Raw genomic sequence first — 23,780 nt, forward strand, 5'->3', positions numbered from 1 at the left:
GTATTAACAGTTCAGGCCTAAACCATGTTTGGATCCTTGATTAGAAACTTGAACCAGGGAGCCCCTTCACATAGACTAGAGTGACCTTGAAGAGTGGGACAAGCTTAGAGAACATGGGCAATAGAAAAGTTTGAGGGGAAAAGGTGACAGTGGTATGAAAAAGAAAATTGATTGACAGTGGTATGAAAAAGAAAATTGCACCAGTTGAAGACAAGTTAAAAGAAAGGGTGTTAATTTTCACTCAAGATCATCTACTGAGTTTGTTAGCTTTGAGTAATTCTTCCTTTAGTTTACTGCACATTGTGTTAAACCACTTAACGTTAAAAGGTCCTGTAAATACTGGTAAAATGCTCCACACCCTTCCTTCTTAATTACTGAACATTATTTAGGGTTTGTCTGGATTTGTCATAGCTTAAATATTCATCATATTCCAAAGACAAAAAGCAGAAAAACATTTTACACTTTTTAGTTTGTTTTTATGAAGACTCTAGACCTGAATGAAATGTGACTTTATATGCAAGTTTCATATTCTTGCCAATGATTTGTCATAAGCATATTTATAAAAAAATAATCTCTACCATAAATAGTAAAATCATGGACTACTGGTCCTAGACATTACAGACTGCAATGAGTTCTCACAAAGTAGTATTTGAATAGATATTGCTGTTCTAGATAACACATTTTTCTTCCTTCCAGGCTTGGGTGAAATGCCATTTTATGCTACTTTTTAAAGTTGTACAACAACAAGGTAGCTTCCTGATATAGCTACAGCAAATACTCTGGTTTTCCAATGTTGAAATACCACAAGGCAAATTGCATTGTGCCTCAAACCCTAAAGAGTGCCTAAAGTTTCATCTATAGTTAATGTTAACCCATGCAGAAGCTGTTGAATATTTTGTTTCAAGTCAAACCAAATGTTTTCATTTTGGAAAATTTTGGAAACGAAAGGCTAATATCACAAAAATAGAGGTGGTGGTGGTACCACATGCCTTATACCCAACAGCCCAGTCGTTAGGCCACTCACCTGGGATACAGAAAACCCAGGTTCAAATCTCTGCTCTAGAACAGGGACTTGAATCAGGTCTCCCCGCTAAGTGCCCTAATTATTGGCCATTCAGAGCGGAACTCGCTCAGTCTTTCCAGTTGAAGCTGTCCCCCTTTTTATAAAAAAATAATATTCATTGGTTCAGGGACTGGAACCTATTTGTCCTCTCTTCCAAGTGGGTGGTCTCACTATCTTTTTCTGGCCAAATGACTATTCAACTATTTTATACAAAGTGGAACAGCTTCAACATGATAGATGTAGAGAGACCCATTCCAGAATACCTAAAAGTGGTGATTAAGGAATTCACTCAGGAGAGAGGAGCCCTGGGTTCAAATCGCTGCTCTAATGTGGGTTTCCTACCTCCCAGCTGAGTACTTTAGCCACCAAGCTATTGGTTATAAGGGGGAACACTGCCCTCCCCTCCTTCGGTTTTGTGAATAATATTAAATCTGTGAGTCTAGTCCCCAAAATTTAAATGTTTTGTATTCATGTCAAAATACAAAAAAAAAAAAAACTTTTTAAAATTCAGATGACATGATTCACTGAAATTTACATGAATTCACGAAGTGTTTTGCTTGACCAGAATCTGCCTTTTCAGTGATTTTTTTGTAGACTTTTCCTGATCCCATACTTTATTGACAAGTTCGGTGATTTCATTGACAGCCTTATCATTACAAGTTTTCACTCTTTCCCCAGTGACTTGGTCTTCACATGCAGTTTTTTTATTGCATTTTTTTATTTCTTTCTTTGGGATGTGAAATGTTACAATGTCTAGTTCAGGGTTTTTAATCTTTGTTAATATCAATAGTTTCTTATATTGTTAGTTTGTTTAGCAACTCTTTAAAGAGCTCTCCCCCCTCCCCCCCGTTGTTCTTTTCCATTGTTTAGGCCTTTCCTGTTTTATCCTTAACAGGCCCTCTGGATGGTGTAAACTCGCCAGTTAGAATCCTGTTGAGTTGATAAAGTATTTTACAGTCACTTCTTTCAGCAGCTGCTTCAGTTTCTTTGGCAATGTTACCTCTGTATTTCCTCTCTTCTCTTCTAATGCTGATTTTTACTGTTTTCTATTTTATTAAACACACATTTTTGCTCCTTCATTTTCTGAAAGTGTTTTTGAGGCACTGATGTTTGCTTTGATTTGTTTCCTTTCTTTCACACAGTTCCACGTATCGTCACTTATTCAGACTTTAGGTTTGCTTGTCTAGAAACCAACCCGTTACTGTACCATCTATGATACTGTCATTGTGAAAGGGTGCCCATCCTACACAGGACTCACAGGGGTTAAAGTGGCCAGATAGGCCAGTTAACTCCACATTCTGTAGCTGGAGGAGGAGCCAGAAGCTAATTGAAAGCAGGCTCAGCTGGGCAGGAACAGGTTGGGCCTATAAAGCCAGGTAGTTGACAACAGAAAAGGGCTGTGGGTGAGAAAGCGCAGTCACTCCCTGGGAAGAGGGAAGAGGGTTCTGGGAGCTGGTACACCCAGAGAGAAGGGGAAAAAGACTGGTAGGAAGCAGTCCAGGGAAGAAGCAGTAAGGGTAGAGAAAGGAAGCCCAAAACTGCTGAGCTGAGGGTCCGTGGACTGGAACCCAGAGAAGAGGGCAGGCCCAGGTTCCCCTACCAGCCACTGAGGGCATGGCAAAGAACTGAGGCAGTGAATGGAAAGACTGCCTACGACTGCTGATGGACTGAACCCTGGAAGGGGGAACACTGAGTGACATAGCCAGAGAGCTAAGTCATGAAGAAGACGTTGTGGGTCCTGGAGCAAAAGGAGCTGCAGACCAGAGACAGAGCGATGACATGCAAACTGTGGAAGGGGATCTTGACCTCAAGAGCGAATCCCCAGAATGACTAGGAGGAGGCGCCAGCCGGCAGTGAGTGGTGCACCCCATGACAGTCATAAAAAAAGGACCATGACACATCAACGCTGACTTTTTGTGGTGGATTTAAGTCTTGTAGCACCTGAAATATATGACAGATATGGCAATTTCCTGCAATACCATGACAAACCTCATTGAATTAAGTTAAATGTTACTGAATTAAGTTTAAGTATCTTAGGGTTCATTTTATTAAAATTGCAACTGTTTATGCATTATTGTGAGACTGTATGTAACATCTCGGGGCGGGGGGGGGGAACATGCTAATGTAAATCCTGGGAAGTGTTATGAGATTCAAAGACCTCTTTTAAGCAATGTACCTCCCACTCTTCCCCACCGGGTTATGCCAAAAACCCTGCATTTTGAAACTTTGCCCAGAGGAGAGGACCTCTGATGATCACTTGTTACATGGAGGACAAGATCAGACTCCCAAACTCTATAAAGGAGTGATTAACAGATTCACAAGTACATAGGTGCTGGAACTAGGCTTGAAGTGGTTTTAATCATAAACAGGGCTGACAGTTTGGTTCAATGGCAGTCAGCACCCCCACTATACAAATTATTCCAGCATGACTGCACAAGTGTGCTTGTTCTGAGGCAAGAGGGTTATGAACTTGTAACCACAGAAAAAACCCATTGGAGGAGTATGAAGGACTGATCACTGGCCAGAGCCTTTGTTGGAGTTGGGGTGATCTCTGGTAAGCTTATTAGTATACATATGTGACCAGGTGGCTGGAAAGGCCACATTCAGAATACCACACTCAGGACAGACTACAAGAAATAGGGCAGACAATCTCCAAGCTGGTGATTTATTCTATAATAAGATTCACCTAGCCAGTAACATAATAGCTTCGGTAGCACCACACTGGCTAACCAGAAGCCAAACACAGTCCCCTTTAGGCATTCCAGCCCTTGGTTCCCATCCAAATAAACAGGTCTAATATGGTGAGGGGTTATTGAAAACCTAATTCACCATATGTGAGGTTTTTGCTAATCCCAGAGAATCAAACACATACCCTCAGTTCAATACACATTTCAGATCTTACCCAAATATCACGCTGTCTGCAACCCTTAGTAAAATAACTAAAGGTTTATTAATTAAAGAAAAGGAGAGATATAAATAGTTATAGACATGCAAATGATTGCAAAGTCCTTATATCATGAATTCTTTCCTGGATGTCTGGCTGGTGAGTCTTGCCCACTTGCTCAGGGTTTAGCTGATCACCATATTTGGGGTCAGGAAGGAATTTTCCTCCAGGGCAGATTGGCAGCAGCCGTGGGGATTTTTCATCTTCCTTTGCAGCGTGGGGCACAGGTCACTTGCTGGAGGATTCTCTGCACCATGAAGTCTTTAGACCATGATTTGAGGACTTCAGTAGCTCAGAAATAGGTTAGGGGTTTATTACAGGATGAGGTGGGTAAGATTCTGTGGCCTGTGTTGTGCAGGAGGTCAGACTAGATGATCATAATGGTCCCTTCTGACCTTAAAGTCTATGACTCTCAAAGTCTATGTTTGTAGCAGTGATGGAATAGACTGCTGGCTTGTAAAGTCTCTCTGGTCCTCAGTCCATAGTTCAAGATGCTCCTTTTAGTTGTAAATCTATTAGTCCAGAGAATTAGGGCAGGAAAGAAGCAAAATGGAGATATCTCAGGTGTCTTTTATATCCTTTGCCAGGTGCCTGGAAATTTCCTGTCCCAAACAGAGCTCCTGTGTGTGGAAAGTTACTGGCCCAAAATGGAGTCCAGGATCACATGAGCATATGTCCTTATATGGTTTGCTGAATCACAGGGAGTGGCTATTGGCCCCTTTCTGTATGAAAAATCCTCAGGAAGAGCTACCTGGGTGGGATGAGTTTCTTCTATGGCCCATTGTGAGATTGGAGAGGCCTTAATGGCCCATCAACACATAGCTGTGTAGCCTTGATGTAAATTTATCTGGAGGGTATCACCCAGGAATACAACATAGGTTTAAGATACAAGTACATAGCCAATATTCATAATTTCAGATACACAGATGATATATGGACTTAACCAGAACAATCTATCAAGTATGATTATAACTTTTCCATTGACACCTTACGTGATATACAACTACTATAAATTTCGTACAAAGTGTAACAGTGGTAATATCAATTATATAAATGGTCATCTTTAATCATACAGCATCACAGCATGTAGGTTTTCATTATTTTTAATATGTTTTCTCTGCAAAGCTTTCACTTTAAGAATAAATGTGCTCATTTAGAAAAAGCTGTGTGAAAACTTATAACTATGGGCAGTTAAGCTGTATATAGCTTCTGACAAGAAGGCAAAAGCAGGCCTGCTTAGGCAGTCTGAGTTGCTGGGGAATTCACAGTGTAGGCTGGGAACTGTGCAGTCTGGAAAAACTCCTATCAGGAGAAATAGAAGTGAATGTCTCTGACCAGGAGGGTGATGGCTGGGGAGCCAGAAACCTAAGAGTATGTGCCCTTGCTGGGCTACAGAGGGGGAATACAGGTGCAGGGGCCCTCAACTGTGACAATACATTCTTCAGTTCAATTTGAAATTGCTGCTGTAATGTCTTATCTGATGGCCTTTTGCTGCCAATTTTCTTGGTGCTTTTGTGTTCAACTTTGATCTTTCATCTTGCCATGCACAAACTGTGGTCACTTCAAATGTCAGTTCCTCTGTATGCTCTGAAGTTCTGGAGAACTGATTAAGTTTCCTTCTAATACATAGACAGTGAATCTGATTCCTGATTGTTCTGGGGAATTCTAAGTTAATTAATGGATATCTTTAAGTTAATTAATTGATAATTTCCACCAATTATGAGCCCTGATAGCAGGCATAGTTCTACTAGTTGTTTGCCATTCTGATGTTAGGAACCAAGGTTGAGCTTACCCATTGCTTTCTCCACTCTACTGTTGTCATCCCCAATCTTGGCACTGAAGTCCCTTATTACTAAGCAGATGTCATGCTTAGGAATATTGTCAATTTGAGTTTGTAGACAACTGATCATTGATCTCAGCACTGTAGTTGTCTGGTGGTGCATAACATTGTATAAATGTCATTTTTACATATTGTGCATGAAACCTACCTTGGAACAATCGGTTATTTGGCTCCCACTCTATGAGCGATTTTTCTGCTTTGGAAGTCAATTAATATTACTCTCTTTTTGTGGCAACCATTTCACCTCTGCAGATACATTATGACTTTATTTTCATTTTAGAATAGTTTTCTATCTATTTCTGGCCACCGATATTCACTTACTACAAGAATTTCACATTTATGTTTGTCCATATTTTTCATTACCAGCAATGCTTTTTTTTGCTGCTGCAACTATTGTTCCACCATTCCATAGTTAGTTTTACCATTAGTAAAGAACTTCTCAGTGTTTCCAGCACTTTGGCATGCTGTTTGCAGTAGTGTCTACTAGTTACGTTTCTATCTTTTTTTTTTTTAAAGGTTGCAGCTTGGTTGTTGGCATATCCTCAACCCGTAAACTGAAAGGCCAATAGACTGCTTTTCATCTGGTTCCTATCTTTTGACCAGTCTAACATGGGTGACCCTATCAGGAGTTAAAACTCCCACTGGCATAGCTCACAGGCCATTAGAACACACCGTGTCAAGAGGCAGCTCACCATGTCAAGGGGCAGTCCCCAGGGAAGGCTTTTAGCCTGTTCTACATGGAACTCTACTGCAAACTAATGCACAACACTGTGAAATCCTTCTCTAAACAGAGGGCACAAACAAGGACTATGTACTTGAAGCCCCAGATATATGGCTAAAATGGACCTTAAATGATGTATAGGCCTCCTCTGCATAGGGGTGAATTTCACCCAAAACTCCATAATGAAAAATTACTGCTTCATGCATTGAAAAATGGCTTTAAGGAAGGAGTGATGAAGTAAAGACTTTCTTTTTCCTTGCTGATTCTCTTCCAGTATGATAATCCATGGCAAATCTGTCATTTACACTATTTCCATTAAAATGGAAAACAGAAAAACTTCTGACAAAGTCTTTGAGTTAGATGCAAGTAGACAAAGGAAAAAGAGAAATTTCTATGAAGCTCAACTATCCAGCTGTTGGGGGTGTCCTGATGCTATAAACATACATGAAATGCCAGAATGTGTTAGTACTAACCAACTTAGTACTTTATTGGGATCATACACGGTAGTAATTTTTTGATGGGAACCGCTCTCTGATATACCAAATTTTAATTTTATTGCCACTGACTTTATTTAACTAGCTTCAGAATGGAAGAAAAGGAGGGATATTTTTTTTCTTCTAAGGAAAGAGTGCTCTGGAGTACCTAGGATTACACAAGAAGTATAAGATTTTGAGGGGGAAAAAGACATGAGGCAGAAATAGAGCAAGAGAAAGGAGTAAATGCTTTCTGGAATCTACATCATGAAGTGGAAAAATAAGCATGCGTCTGACAAGCAAAAACAACTGTACTTGCAAAAAAGAACTGTGACTTGGTTCTACCAAATGTGCCATTACCATCTTTTCTATTTCTTTTCTTTATTTTCCTCAATTCTGTGGCCAAAAAGCAATAGAAATAAAACTCAAGGAGATTACAGTATTACTTCGGTTTCTTTAATGATGGTTATTTATACCCAGATTATCTCTTGTGCACAGGACTGTGGAGAAAATGTAATGAGAGACAGAGGATAGAGGTTTTTGCTGCAATTAATCAATCTCCCTGTGTGGGAATCTGGCATTTTATCTGAGCATCAGTTATAATAGCTAACTTGGTCTCACTTATATGAGATCACCAGCAAACAGCGTAATCTGGTGAGAGAACAATTTAAAGGAGACCAATGAATAAGCTACATAATATGGCTTTGGTGTTCCCCACACATTTTCTCTCCTACCTCCATCCACAGCCTCCTAATTAACATTCACTCAACATTGTCTGCAACATGGCAATAGAATATTAGTGTAGAAGAATAAGGAAATAAGGAGCACATAAAAATAGAATCAGTTTGGAAGGGTTTCCACACATGTCAAGATATAGAAGCAACTGCACATGGGAAAAACATGTATTAAACATATAGATTAGAGCCCTGCAGTGGGACTGGATCCCACAGGTCCCACAGGACTCACTGCCATAATAGCAGGAGTGGGTAAAACGTACTTTGTGGGTGGGATTGGGTGTGCCAAAGGGGGAAAAAAAAAAGACTGCACTAATTTTCAGGTTTCAGAGTAACAGCCGTGTTAGTCTGTATTCGCAAAAAGAAAAGGAGTACTTGTGGCACCTTAGAGACTAACCAATTTATTTGAGCATGAGCTTTCGTGAGCTACAGCTCACTTCATCGGATGCATACTGTGGAAACTGCAGAAGACATTATATACACAGAGACCATGAAACAATACCTCCTCCCACCCCACTCTCCTGCTGGTAATAGCTTATCTAAAGTGATCATCAAGTTGGGCCATTTTCCAGCACAAATCCTGGTTGTGCTGGAAAATGGCCCAACTTGATGATCACTTTAGATAAGCTATTACCAGCAGGAGAGTGGGGTGGGAGGAGGTATTGTTTCATGGTCTCTGTGTATATAATGTCTTCTGCAGTTTCCACAGTATGCATCCGATGAAGTGAGCTGTAGCTCACGAAAGCTCATGCTCAAATAAATTGGTTAGTCTCTAAGGTGCCACAAGTACTCCTTTTCTTTTTGCTAATTTTCAGGAAAACTCTAATTTTTTTAAACAAAGGTTTTAATATTTAAATTTAAATGAGGGATAGAAAGATTTGATGTCTATTATAAGAGGAGTTGAAGTATTTTTATATGGTTTAAGCAAGACTTGTTTTATTCTTTTAGTGGTAAAAATTGTGTCTGAATTCTGTTATATAGATATAGATGCATATAAACCAATTGGGGTTTTGAGGAGTTTTTTGTGGTTTTATAGTAGCATGCGGGAATCTGTCTCTCTTGCAGGATCAAAGGTTTTTCCAGGTGGGAACGGGATAACAATGCAAGAAATAATGCGGGAGTGCGTAGGAGCGGGAGTGGGTATTGTGGGGTGGGACGGGAGCAGTATTAAAAAATATTCACTGGCAGGGTTCTAATACAGACACCACAGAGTAAGCATAGATACAGGTCAGCCTGGTTCTATCCCCATTTTCTGCATTTTAAAGTTATTGATGTTCCCTAACATAGAATGAGACCCTTCTTCCTACTGAATAAGTAAGAAGCTAAGAACAGCGGAGATTTTATTGGCTTGTTCTGATTTTACATTGGTTTTGTTTGTGAGATCCCACTGACTTCAGTAGAATTATATGTAATTTACACTGGTATGAGATCAGAACTAGGTCCTATAAGCCTAGTGAGAAATTGCAATGAGGAGTTATATTAGAAACTGTTTCACAAGTGTAAAATCAAACTCCACACAGCTATGTGTCATGTCATACTCCATGATGAAAAGTCTGAGAACATTATGCAAACTTCTGTACAAGCAAAGTCTTGGAAATATGTATCTGGCAGCAGCTGTTTAAGAAGGCCATGTAATGCCAAGTGGAATACTACTATGTGAAATGCATTGGAATTAGGCACTGAAAACTGAGTACTCTGTAGGCATATTCCATTACATGGGGATGCTTGGATGTTTGTGTGTATAAAGATCTTTCCACAGGAATATCAGCATTTCATTTAAATTAGATATCACTTGGAACCAAAGATAGCCAAGACCACCATACTAAGTGTAAGAATATACATTATTACGTTAAAGTTTTCTCAGAGGCATTTGATCTCGCTTAAGGCTAACGGGAGAAATGGTTACAATAACCAGCTTGAACAGAAAAAAGGCAAGGTGTGAAAGCTTCAAGTACCACTTATGCATTTGTCCCACCAAGTGGGCAAATTGCTGAAAACTTCCAACGTGGACTGTTCTTTCAAATAGCATTTAAAGCCTTTTGTCATGTTGGCTCTTTGAGAATGTCACCTTTGTTCACATGCTCGTTGCATAGGATATATGTTCTTACCTTTGATTTGAATAAAAAAATAGATTCTTTCTCTAAGTGACAGCAAAAGAATGGATAAATAAATATAAACACATTGCAGCCACAATGGAAATGCCATAAACATTCAACAAATAGTTAATATGGTCTGATTGTCAAAAGTACTGAACAACCACAGATCTCACTGATGTCTGTAGAAACAGATGTTTAACACCTTTAATAATCAGGCCACAATCCTCGCACTTCCCCCTTCACTAATTATTAAAGCTGGACTGAAAACGATTTCCCCATCCCACAAATACTTTCATGTTCAAAATTTGTCCCTCTCTCAAATCAGGACAAAGTGAAACTCTTAAGTATTCATGAACCAAAAAAACCATATTTTGTTTTGTGTCAATTATTTTGATAATTTTGAAACACAGTTTGACCTTTTTCCTTTTTTAACCCTTTTAGCTTACACAGTGTAAATTTTACTACATTAACCTTTCTTCAGTCTTCTGGGACCTCTCCTGTAATCCATGAGTTTGTAAATATTATTGCCAGTGGCTCCGAGATTTCTTCAGCTAACTCCTTTAGTACTCTCGGGTGAATAGCATCCAGCCCCACTGATTTGAATTCATTCAGATTGGTTAGAAGATCTTTGATGCGTTCTTTACTTATCCTGATCGGCATCCCTTCCCCTGTATTGTCTATGGTAACTTCACTAGTTGTCTGGTCTCCTGTTTTTTTTGTGAGCAACTCTGCCTTCTTATCATCTTCTGTTACCTGCTCACTATCTCCACTGAACAGTAGACACACACACCATCCTTGATCTTTCTTTTTTATCTGACATATTTGAAGAACCTCTTCCTGTTGTCTGTAACATTTCTTGCCAGTTGTAACTCATTCTTTGCCTTGGCTTTCCTGATCTTTGTCCCCACATGCTCGCACTATTTCCACGTATACTTCCTTGGTGACATGCCCCTCCTTCCATTTCCTGTATGTATCACTTTAGCTTTTTAGACAGCTAAAAACCTCCTTCTGCAGCCACATTGACCTCCTGTGGTGGCTCTTATCTTTCCTGTGAATCAGAATACCTTGATGTTGAGCCTCAAGTATTACATCTTTTACAAATTGCCAAATCCCCTTGAATAACTCTGCTTGAATAATATAAGCGACAAATGCATGAGTAGAAATGTAATTTTTTTTTCATATTTTTATTTTGCAAATATTGCTGCTTTGTCTCTTGATAATTAAAAAAGCCATGACAGGCCCCCACTCTCTGCTAAGCCCATTTCATAGCTGTATTTATGGTGCCAATTACTGCACATGTAAACTTTCAAAAATAAGGAATGAAAACATGCTGATAAAAATGGTTTGCATCATTTATGGGATTTGCTTACTTCTCAAAAACACAAGTATGCAGCAGTTATGCTATTTTTATTTTATTTCAGCATTCTACATTAAGGTGTAAATTGCAAGATACTCAATACACAATAACCCTGGCATGGAATAACAATTTTTCTAAAGAATAACAATTTATACAATAATAACTGGCAGGCATTGGATGAGAATACCGAGCTTTTTAGTTTACGGTGGTAATAGTAAAGTAACCGAGTTACTTGAAGCAACCAAGGTTAACTCAAGAATCCACATTTACAATATGATACTAATTGTTCCTGAACGTTTTCAGTTGATAGACTGAACATTCTTGGAAGACTTCATGAATCTAAACAATTTTACTCATCTGTATGAATACTTTACCCTAAATAGTAATTAAATGCTAATATGCTCTTTTTAACCAGTAGTAATGCCTGGCTATTTCTTGTCTCTCCAAATGTCTCAAAGGGCCCTTAAAATCCAGTTAAGCATGAAAACGAATATATAGCTTCTCAATATTTCTGAGTAACCAAGTAACAGTTAGGCAAGCATTCAAAATTCTAATCAGTTTAAATAGATGGAGGTCCCACACTATTGTGAGGTTAGAAAGAACAATAAGTTATTGTATACAACGCCAAAATACATAGAGAGAAAACATCTGAAGATGTTAAAAGCCAACCTAATGGAAAGTAGTAAGCTATTTTATTTTGAATAAAACAATAAAGTTGCTCTAAAATTATTACACCTAATATCTTGTAAACATTTGATATTTGTCTTTATTTAACTTAAAGCCAACTGTCTAGTATTATATGACTGCTCAATTTAATAACAAAGGCTTTATATGCTAAGAGCCATCTGTTGCAGTGAAATTCATTTTCTAAAATCTGGGAAAAAAAATAAAATAAAACTAAGGCTTTGTCAATTATATGCCCATAATAAAGTATGAGTCAACTTAAAGGATTTTAGCAGAGGGATGCAATTTACATTGGAGGTGGTCCAATAAGAACATATTCTAAATATGGCTATCCCAGTGACCCAATGTGATAAAAACTTTCTCAAATGAGAGATAAAAATGTCATTATAATACAGCCTTCTCATGTTGAAAGTGTCCTCTAGTAATTTTTAATAAGGTATTGCACAGGTTTCTATAGCAAAAAAAATTCCCCTGAATTTGTATGTTGAGATCACTAATGCAATTATATGGTAAACTGAGTGTTAATTACAAAAATAAAAGGAGCCTGAAAATTCTTCCCACACTATGGTGAAAAATGTATCTCCAGATGCTCTGAATTAAGGCATTAAAGGGCAAACCCAGCACCCACTTCCACAGCTGCTGAAGCTCCCATGCAGCACAACTGGTATGGTTCCATTGTGTTAGAAGGGGGTAGATTTGAAGAGGCTCTTTAAAGTTTGCACAGTTCTGCACATATGGAGCCCAGCTCAGTAGGAGTCCCTATCTGACAGTATGTAGAGCGTGGGTAGAGGAGAGGCAGAGATGGGCCCAGAGGATATACATCAATCCTCCAATCACCTTCTCACAGTGGGGCTATATTAGAGTTGAAGAAGAAAATTGCTTCACTTATTGGGTTGACAAGTTTCAGAGTAACAGCCGTGTTACTCTGTATTCGCAAAAAGAAAAGGAGTACTTGTGGCACCTTAGAGACTAACCAATTTATTTGAGCATAAGCTTTCGTGAGCTACAGCTCACTTCAAAAGCTTATGCTCAAATAAATTGGTTAGTCTCTAAGGTGCCACAAGTACTCCTTTTCTTTTTATTGGGTTGAGTAGCCTATCTAGATGAACTATGCAGCCTGTAGAGGTGGATGCCTCTCTTCTTTCCCCTGCACAGCTTCCCAGAACCTAGTCCAGCTATTCAGACTTGTGGCTGGATTGAAGATTTGGCCCTAAATAGATAGGTCAGAAGTTTAAAGAAATGTAATTAAAAATTATAGCTGGTCTGAACCGGTTTTGCAAAAGTCAGGTATCCACTCAAACCCTAAAGTTATATTCTAATGCTTGGTACTAGTAACAACAAAATGAGCAGGTTTTGGTGTACTTTTTGTACTATTTCACAGTCCTTTTCCTTTTTCAATGATCTTTTAGGTATAGTTGCTCATTCCCCCTTTTGGATGTCTCTAAGGCCAACAATGAAATCAGACTCCCCACTCAAACCAAAACCACATATATTTAACAGAGTACACATTTAAGACAGAACACTTTGGGATAATATTATCATGTATATAAAACAGCATTATAGAGAGTGTCATGCACATGCACAGACTTTTTGGAAAAGTTTGCAGGGGTTCTGTAGTTTATTAGAGCTTCTGTTGCTGAGTATTGATACCGGTATCTCTTCCACTTCCCATTTTGATCTAAGTCGTTAAAGAGTTTGAGGTGGTTGTCAGTTATTAAAGAGCTTGAGGTTGTTGTCTTGGACTTCAAGACATGAGCCTACATTTATAGAAGAACACTTTTTAAAACTCTGAGCCTAGGTAATAAATACAGCAGCAGAGAAACTGTCTCATACCTCTAGCAGGAAGAATCTCGATCTGAGTTTGAAATAAATGACAATTTCAGCATCTCAGAAATACTTCATAAAAAGTTGAACACTATATTTTATTCCTTACCCAGAACAGAGAGCAAGCTGGAAATTAAGATCTGCAAACTAATGGGTTTGAAAAGTAGAGTTATGGGTTTAAAACTTCTGTCCATAATAATTTATTTACTGTTGCAACTGAGAAACAAGAAATATCTTGGACAGAATGGTAAATAGTGAATAAGGTCAGAGTTCAGAATCCTGAGGTTTTCAGGAATTCTAGCGTGAACCTAATCATGCTACTTTGTCTTCTTTATTAAATGGACGGCTGACTTAATTGATGCTACTTGTTGGTTGAAAAGGTTAGAAGAGTATCTCCTAGAAGCTTCTGAAACTATTTACCCTACAACTTGATCCATGTTCTGTTATGAATGAAATTATCATGCATCATCAACTGCTTCACCTGCCTTTAGCCTTCAGTTAAGGCAGTTTGATTTTCCAGAGAAAGAAATAACAAAGGAAGTTCTCAACAAACATTTTAGCTCTCTAAAACATCCCTAAAGTTCCTCTATAACAGATGTTTAATAGCACAGAATACAAGACTGGTATGCTGTGATAAAAAGCTTTAGGAGCACACATTTGGGCTGCACCATTCATTCCTGATTAACATGTCTATCCCAAATTCATGCTGATTAAACCCCTATACTATACTCAGGAATGTATGCAAGGTGTTTGCAACAAACCAGTACACTGTACATTAAAAACTGTACAGCAGAAAATGAATGAGAAGAAGAGCTAGAGGGGTTGTATTTTACACATCAATAATATTTACAAAGCCAGCGAATTCATAGGCAGGAATAGAAGCCATGAAAGGGGCTGCATTGCAGATCCACACCTTGGGAGTGTACTTCAATCCACCCAGACTTCTCTTACAAAGATCGTGGATTACTCTAGTTTTATTCAAGAGATGTAGATTTTAACACAAATTACATTGAAGGACACATTGTCAGCCTGAGAAAATGGAACTTTAAAAGCTGCATCAAAGGGATTGCAATGGAAAAGGATTTACCATGATTGTGTAAACTGTCATTAATATTAAATATGCATCTTTTTACTAAAACAGAAAAAAACATTTTGTTGAGCTGGCCAGGAATTTTCTGTCAATTATTTTTTCTGTGGGGAAAAATCAAAGAAATATTTCATTCGGGATTGGATTGATCCAAATTGAAATATTTAAGTCTGTTGAACTGAACCAAAGTACTTTACTTCAAGTCAGTTCAACATTAAAGTGTATTTCTCTGTTGTGCACACCACTTCCTGAGAGTTGTAGTTCAGGCCCCGCATCTTGCCCCCATTCTCTTCTATGGGCTGGGCGTCCTGGCTGGACTACATTTCCCCTGATGCAATGGGACTCCCTTCTGACCAAGCTGCGCAAGGCTAAGATTTTGTCTCAGATATTTTTAGTAAAAGTCACGGACAAAAAAGAAAAATTCACAGAGGCCGTGAACTGTCCGTGACTTTTACTAAAAATATATGTGACAAAATGGGGATCTGTGGGTCCCCACACTGCCTGAAGTGGGGCAGTTGAGCAGGGGCTGTAGGATACCCCTGCTGCCTGCAGCTCCGGGGGCCCCCATGCTGGCTGCCAGCTCCCACAGCTCCCATTGGCCGGGAACAGTGAACCGTGGCTACTGGGAGCTGTGTGGGAGCATGCCTGAGGACGGTCAACGTAAACAAAATGTCTCGCGGCCCGCCATCGGATTACCCTGATGGCCATGTGCCAAAGCTTGCAAACCCCTGGCCTATATAAAATTCCTACATGTTTTTATAAGAATCTGGTTCCCTAACAATAGGTCATACTTGTAGAAGTATGTATTTGAGTGTCAGCTGTGCTAAAAATCTCGTGCTAATATATTTAAAATTTAATATTTAGTAACCCCCATTTTTAAAAAGTTTAATTTTCACAATTTCTCTTAACAGATCCAAACTCTGTGCCATACGGACCTCACACTACCACAGTTTGGGCCTAAGAAGGGCTGCATAGTGTAGACCTACACACTAAGCAGTCGGCTGTGGACCCATTTCTAACTGCATCTCATTTATCTTCTAATGATTTCTTTGCTGTTGCCAATATAAGTGAGAAAATTAGACAGATACAGCTGAGATACTCACTTTTTGCCCTTTTACTCCACTGCAGTCACATTTTCCACAGCCAGAACAAGCCTGTAAATTAAAGAAAAAGGAATTAAAGTCTTGCATTTGGTGACAATTGCAATACATAACAAATAGTTAACCAAGAGGTGTGGGTGCCATACATATTAAAAATACAGCTGCCCAAAACACAACACAAAACACTAAGCAATTAACTCCAGTGATGCAGCAATATTAGGTTAGTGCGTACATTTCCCTTCATTTTCTCCATGTTATTTTGCTTAAGATAGTAGATAAAAGTGTGCTTTAGTAAAAACCAATTGTTTCAGCTTTTACCAAAAAACTATTTGTTAGCTTTGAATCTTTATTTCTTGACATGCCATTTAAAAGTGACTGACTTTTAACAAGATGTATGCTCACTGCGCATCTGGTAAAATGAAGGTCTCATTTTAGAACTACATAGGGACTCTCGGACTTACCACTGTCCGTGTTCAGAGCATTCAAAAGTTCAATAGTTTCAAGGAAAAAGCACAGTCTAGTTTTAGAGCCTGATCTGGAATCTATGATCCTGTTAATAAATGGCTGGCATTCTCTATAAATGTGTCTCCCTAGTTTGAGGATGAAGGGATTGTGTAACTAAGTTTTTTATGGTTAATTTTCTACTACTAATAGGGAAAATGTCACATTTACAGAATGTTTAATGCTTTTAGAAAGGCAGAGCATTTTTGTGCCAGTACAGTAAACTATTGTTCATTAGACTTACTAATATTAGTTCCCTGAAAAATATAACAGTGTCATTAGCAGTCTTCTGATAATGGTAAGACAATATTTTTAACAGGAAACTAAAACATTGTTCTCATCACCATAGTAAATTGTTACCTCCAGATGAACTTGTTTATATATTTTATGAAGTTAAATCTGAACAATAGCCTCCAAGACAGTAAGCTGTTCTTAATTTCACATATTGGAAATGGAAACAACTGCCAATGTTTATTGGCAGAGCAGTGACTAACTCCACAGATTCCAAGCCTGTTTCTTACATTTATTACTTTTATGCTGTTTTCATCGTCCCTTGTTTTTTTATAGCCTCTCCACCATTTAACTCAATCTCTAAAATATGAAGTAGTTTCAATTTATTAATAGCATGTTGATTGCGGTGATGGCATTGATATAAAGCAAAACATTAGTAAATATATGTATCAACCTTAAAATATTTTAAAGGTAAACTTCAAGTCAAAGAAATGTAACACTTTGACAGGCTATACAATCCCTTCAGGGCTTGATATGAAAACTCTTTAGGACAGAATAATCGTGCTGGGTTTTCTACACTTGACAAACCACTGCCATCTTTACCAAAAGTTCAGTGAATGCTGAGAAGCAGCCAACTAATGCTCCCACAGAAGCTCCAGGCTTCAAAGTGTATTCTGACAGATTCTAGCTAAGGCTTACAGGTTCCTGAGAGGGGAAATCCTGGAGAGCTGGCAGGTGTGAATTCTTTCTCATTATATCTCAACTGAGGAAAGGAAGCCAAGCAGCATTATTGACTTTGCTTGTCAGGACATTACATGAAACAAACCTTTTAAGGTTTCAGAGTAACAGCCGTGTTAGTCTGTATTCGCAAGAAGTAAAAGTCATAATGCTCAAATAAATTGGTTAGTCTCTAAGGTGCCACCAGTACTCCTTTTCTTTTTGCAAACCTTTTAAGGTACGCCATGGAAAAGTGTCATCTCCCTATCCCCAGCAGAGGGAGATAAGGATGTGCTTTCAGATCACAGATGCTTGAGGAGAAGAATTTCATATAGATAGTTTCAATAATTTTATTAAGATGATGTTGAAATAAAAAGAAAATGGTACAGAGTTTAAGCATAGAAGTTTCTGGTTATCAGGGAATAAGGTACAGATTATCAAGGGGTGCGAAATTCGGTTTAGGAATGAGTGGCGTAAGGAATACATAATCTGCAATCTCCCCGATTGGGGGTAAAAGTTTAACGGGTCAAAGTACACACATTGAGATATGGGGGTATGTTGTTCATATAATGGCTATGTTCAGGTGTGGAGTATAATGGGTGGATACGATGATGAGGATGGATTTACCCTCATTTGGTGGGATTTAATGTTCAGTGAGTTTATGGTTCCAGTTCATATGGTCCAATGAAAAAAGTTTCTCAGTCCCTTTCCCATAGTTGATGCACGAAGTTGTACCGGCTCACACCTCCTGGTACTGTCGGTGGCCGGTGATGTGTTCGATGTAGATGTCCCTGGACCATCGGATGGTGTCTGAGACCATGAGGCGCCGCATGAGCCGTGCATAGCGTCGACCGATCCCACAAATCCGCAGCACAGGCTCGTTGCAGGGGTCCCAAGCGCCCAGGGGTCCGACGATCAGGGCATCCATCTACTAAATCTTTCATTTGTTTACATGAGCCATGAGCTGGGGAATATGGTTTGGGAGATGTTTTTATCTGAGTCAGTGGTAACTAAATGCATACAATTTCTAGGACATAATCATTAAGGGCTAAATCCTCTTCACAAAGCAAGGTCAAACTAGCATGGTGGTGTCTAAGGGAAGGGGTAAACCAGATATGCTGATGCACTCTGGCTGCTAGTTAAAGGATTATGGCTGTATGGTGTCACCAAAGCAACTGAATGCAGGCAGAACATACCAATGAGTCTTTTCCCCTTTGCCCTTGCTGGTTGTGAAGCAATAGAGGAATGGTTCTGTGGCTGTAACAGCCCCGAAGTTGCTATGTCTTTGGTGCATGGGAGGAGTGATCACTGAATGTATGTTATTGCAGATACACTAACCCACCCTGATCCTAAGCTAAAGAAACATGGAGCTGTTCTCTGTGGCAGTTACGGAGGCCACATCTCCTGCCTGAGTTCCCAGAATACTGCCCAATTCCCCCACGTCAAACCTACCCTGATTCCACTCTCTTCCAAGTTCTCAGCATTGATGGGGAACTAAAACTAAAGCATGTAATACGTCAGTGGGGCCAAACAAACATTGCTCCTCATCAAAGTTAAATAGTAGAGCAATATTTTCCCTGGGTAAATATGTCCATTTAAAAATTAAACAGATTAAGATTCACTTACTCACATGGAACACTTAGTGGTAATTTCAATTTACCTGCCAGTTTTTGTAACGCTGAAGTTTTTTGGTGTTTTTTTAACCCACTGAGTTTGTTCTTTTCTCTGATAACCTTCTTCCCCTCTCCTCCCTTCCCTCCCCCGCCATATTCAAGCAAAAACCAAAGTGTTTATTTTAATAATGATCTAATGATATTTCAGGATTCCACTACTATATTATTTTAGAAATGAAGACAAGAGATGAAAATCAACACTGAGTTCAATGAGAGTAAAGAAAAGCGTCTCCTGAAGAACCAACATTAATGGCCGAAGCACCTGATCTCTCTTCCCTCTCTCCACCTTCCCGCCCCTGCCAGCCACTAGCTCTTCCATTTTAAGTACTGACCTTACTTGACCCCGTTTAGTTTCTCAGAACTGCTGAGATCACTGTGGAGGATGCATGGCTACAGGTCATACTTCCTTATCCAGCATCATTTAGAATGTTATCAGTAAGATCAACACATCTCTTAGACTCAAAAGCATGTTTTAAAAGCACCTGGGAATGTAATTAAAGTTAAAGTACGTATTATTCATAATAAACACCTGTTTTTAGGTTAATCTTTAAATGTTGCTAATATTTTACATGCCCAGGTTTAGAAAATAATTATTCTTTTTTAAAAAAAATGCGGGGTTGTTTTTAAAATCAGAATGGCTAAAAGAATAGATTTATGGTTTGAGATACTTTTTTTTGTGTTCCTGCAAATAAACCACCTTTAATCTTTCCTGTCAAACTGTAATTTAACTGATTTTTAAATATTTTAAAAAATCTAAAATATTTAACACAGAAATATAGTTAGGAGAACTGGAGAATTGTGAACAATAAGTATTTCTCATTAAAAGTTTCTTAAGGATTTATAGAAAGCACAATTACCATTTATAGAAAGCATTAGCAGATCAGCCTATAAAAAACTTCCAGAGGCAAATTTTATCTTTCTGAAATATACACTCTAATATAGTTCAATTATGTCAGTAGATCTCTTCATTCTGTGAGGAAAGCAAAGTTTTTGCTAGTTTTGGTCCTTTGATTTGCACAGTTCTGTGTTTGGCCCTACCCTGGGGTAAGGTCGGGGGAGCCTTCTATATGCTCTTAGCAAACAAGGTTTGCATTTAATTCAGACCTTTGCCCATATATATAGGACAGGGTTCTCAAACTTCATTTCACTGCGACCTCCTCCTGATAACAAAAATTACTAAGTGACCCCAGGATGGGGGACCAAAGCCTGAGTCCACCTGAGTCCCACTGCCCTGGGCAGGGGATCCAAACCCTGAGCCCCACCACACCGGGTGAGGGACCAAAGCCGAAGCCCAAGGGTTTCAGCTCCAGGTGGGGTGCCTGTATCCTGACCCTGCCACCCAGAGCTTCAGCACTGAGTGGTGGGGCTCAGGCTTCGGCTTCAGCCCTGGGCAGTGGGGCTTGGGCTTTGGCTTCAGCCATAGGCCCCAGCAAGTCTAACGCCAGCCCTGGCAACCCCATTAAAAGGGGATAGCAACCCACTTTGGGGTCCCTACCAACAGTTTCAGAACTGCTGATATAGGTCTACAATAAAATGTTCTGTTGCCTGCAGTATGCTGTATTCTGGGCCAAAGTATAGCACTTCACCAGAAATTCAGTGAGGTACTGTAATTCAGGGAGGCACAGTTCCCCCCTGAGCAGACCAGAGTGAACTGGACTGTGTAGGCTTATCCAGCCTGCTAGCCAGCTGTGCTGGTAGCAGGTGTTATGATATTTGGGACTGTGAGGGGGTCTTCACCCCCACACAAGGTAGAGCAAGTTCAGTTAGATTAATTAACCCGATAGGCTGCACGTGAGGGAGAGACAGGGCTTGAGAGACTGATTGATGAGGTAACTCGCTGAGAAGGATCACACAGGAGTGGAATAACACCAGAAAGCTGGAAGCTAAAAGGGGCTGTAGGGGAAGTAGTCTGCAGTCATTCCCTGGCAGATGTGTTTAGGGCTATGACGTTAAGTAGTCTGCAGTTGCTCCCTGGGAGGAGGCAATTTAAGCTGGTAAATCTGGGGGAGCTAGAAGATGTAGGAAGAAATCCAGGGAAAGAGCAATAGGGTCTGGAAGAAAACAGACTGCAGTTGTGAGACAGAGGGTCCCTGGACTGGAACCCTGAGTAGAGGGTGGGCCTGGGGGGTTCCCCTATCTGACACTGGAGAAGTGGCACAGACCGGGCAATGGAGCTGCCTGGGACAGTCGTCTGATAGGATTCTGCTAAGGGAGGACTATAGTGACCTGGCTGGGGGGCCAACCCAGAGAGAGAGAGGTGGCAGAGCGTGCGAACAAGCACCAGAAGACGGTGTCGGACATGGAAGGAGCTAATCCCCAAAGCAGCCAGAAGGAGGTGCCCTAGCGGTGAGTGGACCCAGGCACTTTGCAAGACTGAGAATTCTGAAAAAGTTTTCTTCTTATCCAAAAGCACTATCAACCTTAACCTGAGGAACCCTGGCAAAGATGGCCACCACCTACCATGTCAGTGGCATTGAAGCCAGGCTAGTCTCAGGGAAAATGGAAGGGACAGGTTGGTGATGGGGTATGGGGAGGTGCAGGGATGGGACTGCTGGGGCAGGAGGGAGGGTAATATGCTAGGAAACTGAACAGGAAACTCCTGAGGAGCCTGAAAATATAGTGAGCAGGATGTAGACTGAGGGGGCTAAAGGGGAATGTGGCAAGCAGAAGGAGACTGAATGGTACAGAAGGAAAGGAATAGGATGTGGCAGAGAGGTAGAATGTACCCTACACGCAGAGGCGGATTAAGGTTTCCTGGGGCCCTGGGCCAAAGCAAATGGGGGACCCCGCCCCACTCATTCCGACTACAGCCCCACCCCCATTCCGCCCCTTCTGCCTGTGGCCTGCCTCAAATCCCCACCCCTTTTCTTGCCCCTTTCTCAGAGCCCACCTCTGTTCAACCCAGGGTCCCCCCCCATTCCACAACCCCTTTTGCTCCTTTCTGCCCCCTGCACTGCAGCCCCAAGACTGGAGAGCTCTGTCCCTGCACCATGGCCCCAAGGCCACAGCAGAGAGTGAGAGCTCCTCCAGTCCCAGGGCTGCAGCAGGGGTCCAGGTGTTGGGGTTTCCCCCGTGACCCCCCGAACTTCTGTGGGGGACCAGGGTTGGGGCACTGGGGCTTCTCCTGCTCCACCTGCCTGGTGCTTCTACAGGAGAGTGGGGTTGAGCCCCGGGGCTTCTGCAAAGGATGGGTTGAGAGCACTGGCGGCTTCCCCTGCTGCCCTGGGGCTTCTTCCAGGGATGGGTGGGGAGCGCTGGGAACTTCCCCTGCCACCCCGGGGCTTCTGTCTGGGTCGGGGAGTGCTGGGGGCTTCCCCTGCTGCCCTACGGCTTCTGCCAGTGACGGGTCAGAGGCCACTGCGGGTGGGGGTGGGAGTGATTCTCCTGCCCTGCCTGCCCAGTGCAGCTGCTGGGGAGCAGTGTCAGAGCACGGGGGCCAGAGCCCCCCAGTTGGCCATGGCCCCTGGGCACGGGCCCTGTGGGCAATCTGCCATTGCCTACATGCCTTGCCTATGCTGGCAATGGCATGTAGGGTACAAGTAGCTATCATCTGCAGTGAAAAGCAGGCTGCAGCCACACTGCTGCATGTAGCTACACATGGCAGTGCAAGGCTCAGGCAGGGGGAGGCACAGGGGAAAGGCTCTGACAGCTCCTTGCTGCCTCTCCCCTGCCAGAGCCTTTCCCTGGTGCTGGAGCCTTTCCTTGTAGCAGGGGAAGGGTCTGGCAGCAGGGAGGCAGCGGGACTGTAGATGCAGGAGGCATTGCTTGGGCATGTAGAGCACTGGGTGGGGTACATAGCCACAAAGTTCAGCTGTGTCTTTACTTGCCTAAGCGGTGCCTCCCATCTATGCTGCTATTTATAACCATGCTAGGGGGCATGCAGTGTATGTACAATACATGCTGCTGTAAGTGCAGACATAGCTAGAGGCTAAGGGGAAATGGGGGAGGGGGGAATGTGGAGGGCAAGTGACTTACTGGGAACAGGTGGGAGACAAGAGACTGTGGGGAGGTGTAGCTGGAGAATGTGAGTGGAAAGCTGCCTCTCCTGTGGAGTAAGGAAACAGCAGCTCTTCACTCTCAAAGGGACAGGAGATGGTAAGTGGAAGACCCTGCAAGCAGTGAATTGGGAAGCCTCCATTTCTGTGTATGTTTTTAAGGCTGAATTTTGAACGTGAAATGGTCACATCTCATGTGGGCAACTTCACTCCACAGGAGATCTTTAAGCCAAACTCATGACCCGCCATGGGGACAGAGGAGTGGGAGGTGTGCGTCTTGGTTTTTGAATGTTTGGGATGGACAATACTGAGAGGCATGTGAGGGGACAAAGTTCCATCCCAACTCCTATCCCTCCTCCTCGAAGTGATGTGCAGTGCGGTGCAGCCAATGCTTTGCGATGCCAGGACTAACTGTAAATGGTGCTTGTGAAGGAAGCCCAAGTTGGGGGTTAGAAGCGGGAAGGAAGTCTCCTTGATAGTCTTTGCTGTTTTTCCTTGCAATAGCCAGCCACACAATCTGGCCCTCTAGCTTTGCCAAACACAACACAGGCCATCATAAATTATATGAAGATTCATCAGTCTTCATACAAAAGTGCAGCTTCTACCCAGTTTAGCACATCTAGAAATGTTGTACAATATTTGATACTACTTGTTTCATCTTATTCCTGACTGTTACACACTAGTCACAAAACACTTATAAGCCCAGAATCAGAAGTTTACTATAACAATATATATTGCAT

The 23,780-nt window shown here is 41.1% G+C and overlaps 1 protein-coding gene across 2 annotated transcripts in view; it reads right to left on the minus strand.

Moving 5' to 3' along the window:
* The window catches only part of COL4A1 (collagen type IV alpha 1 chain), a 209,576-nt gene that overhangs the window by 111,943 nt on the left and 73,853 nt on the right, over positions 1-23,780 (minus strand). For both annotated transcript variants that reach the window (XM_073349693.2, XM_073349702.2), the window contains one exon: positions 15,927-15,977. In XM_073349693.2, the coding sequence (XP_073205794.1) occupies positions 15,927-15,977 (51 nt within the window). The remainder of the gene's footprint in view (positions 1-15,926; positions 15,978-23,780) is intronic.

The sequence above is a fragment of the Lepidochelys kempii genome, chromosome 1, assembly GCF_965140285.1.
Source record: "Lepidochelys kempii isolate rLepKem1 chromosome 1, rLepKem1.hap1, whole genome shotgun sequence".
Lineage (NCBI taxonomy): Eukaryota > Metazoa > Chordata > Testudines > Cheloniidae > Lepidochelys > Lepidochelys kempii.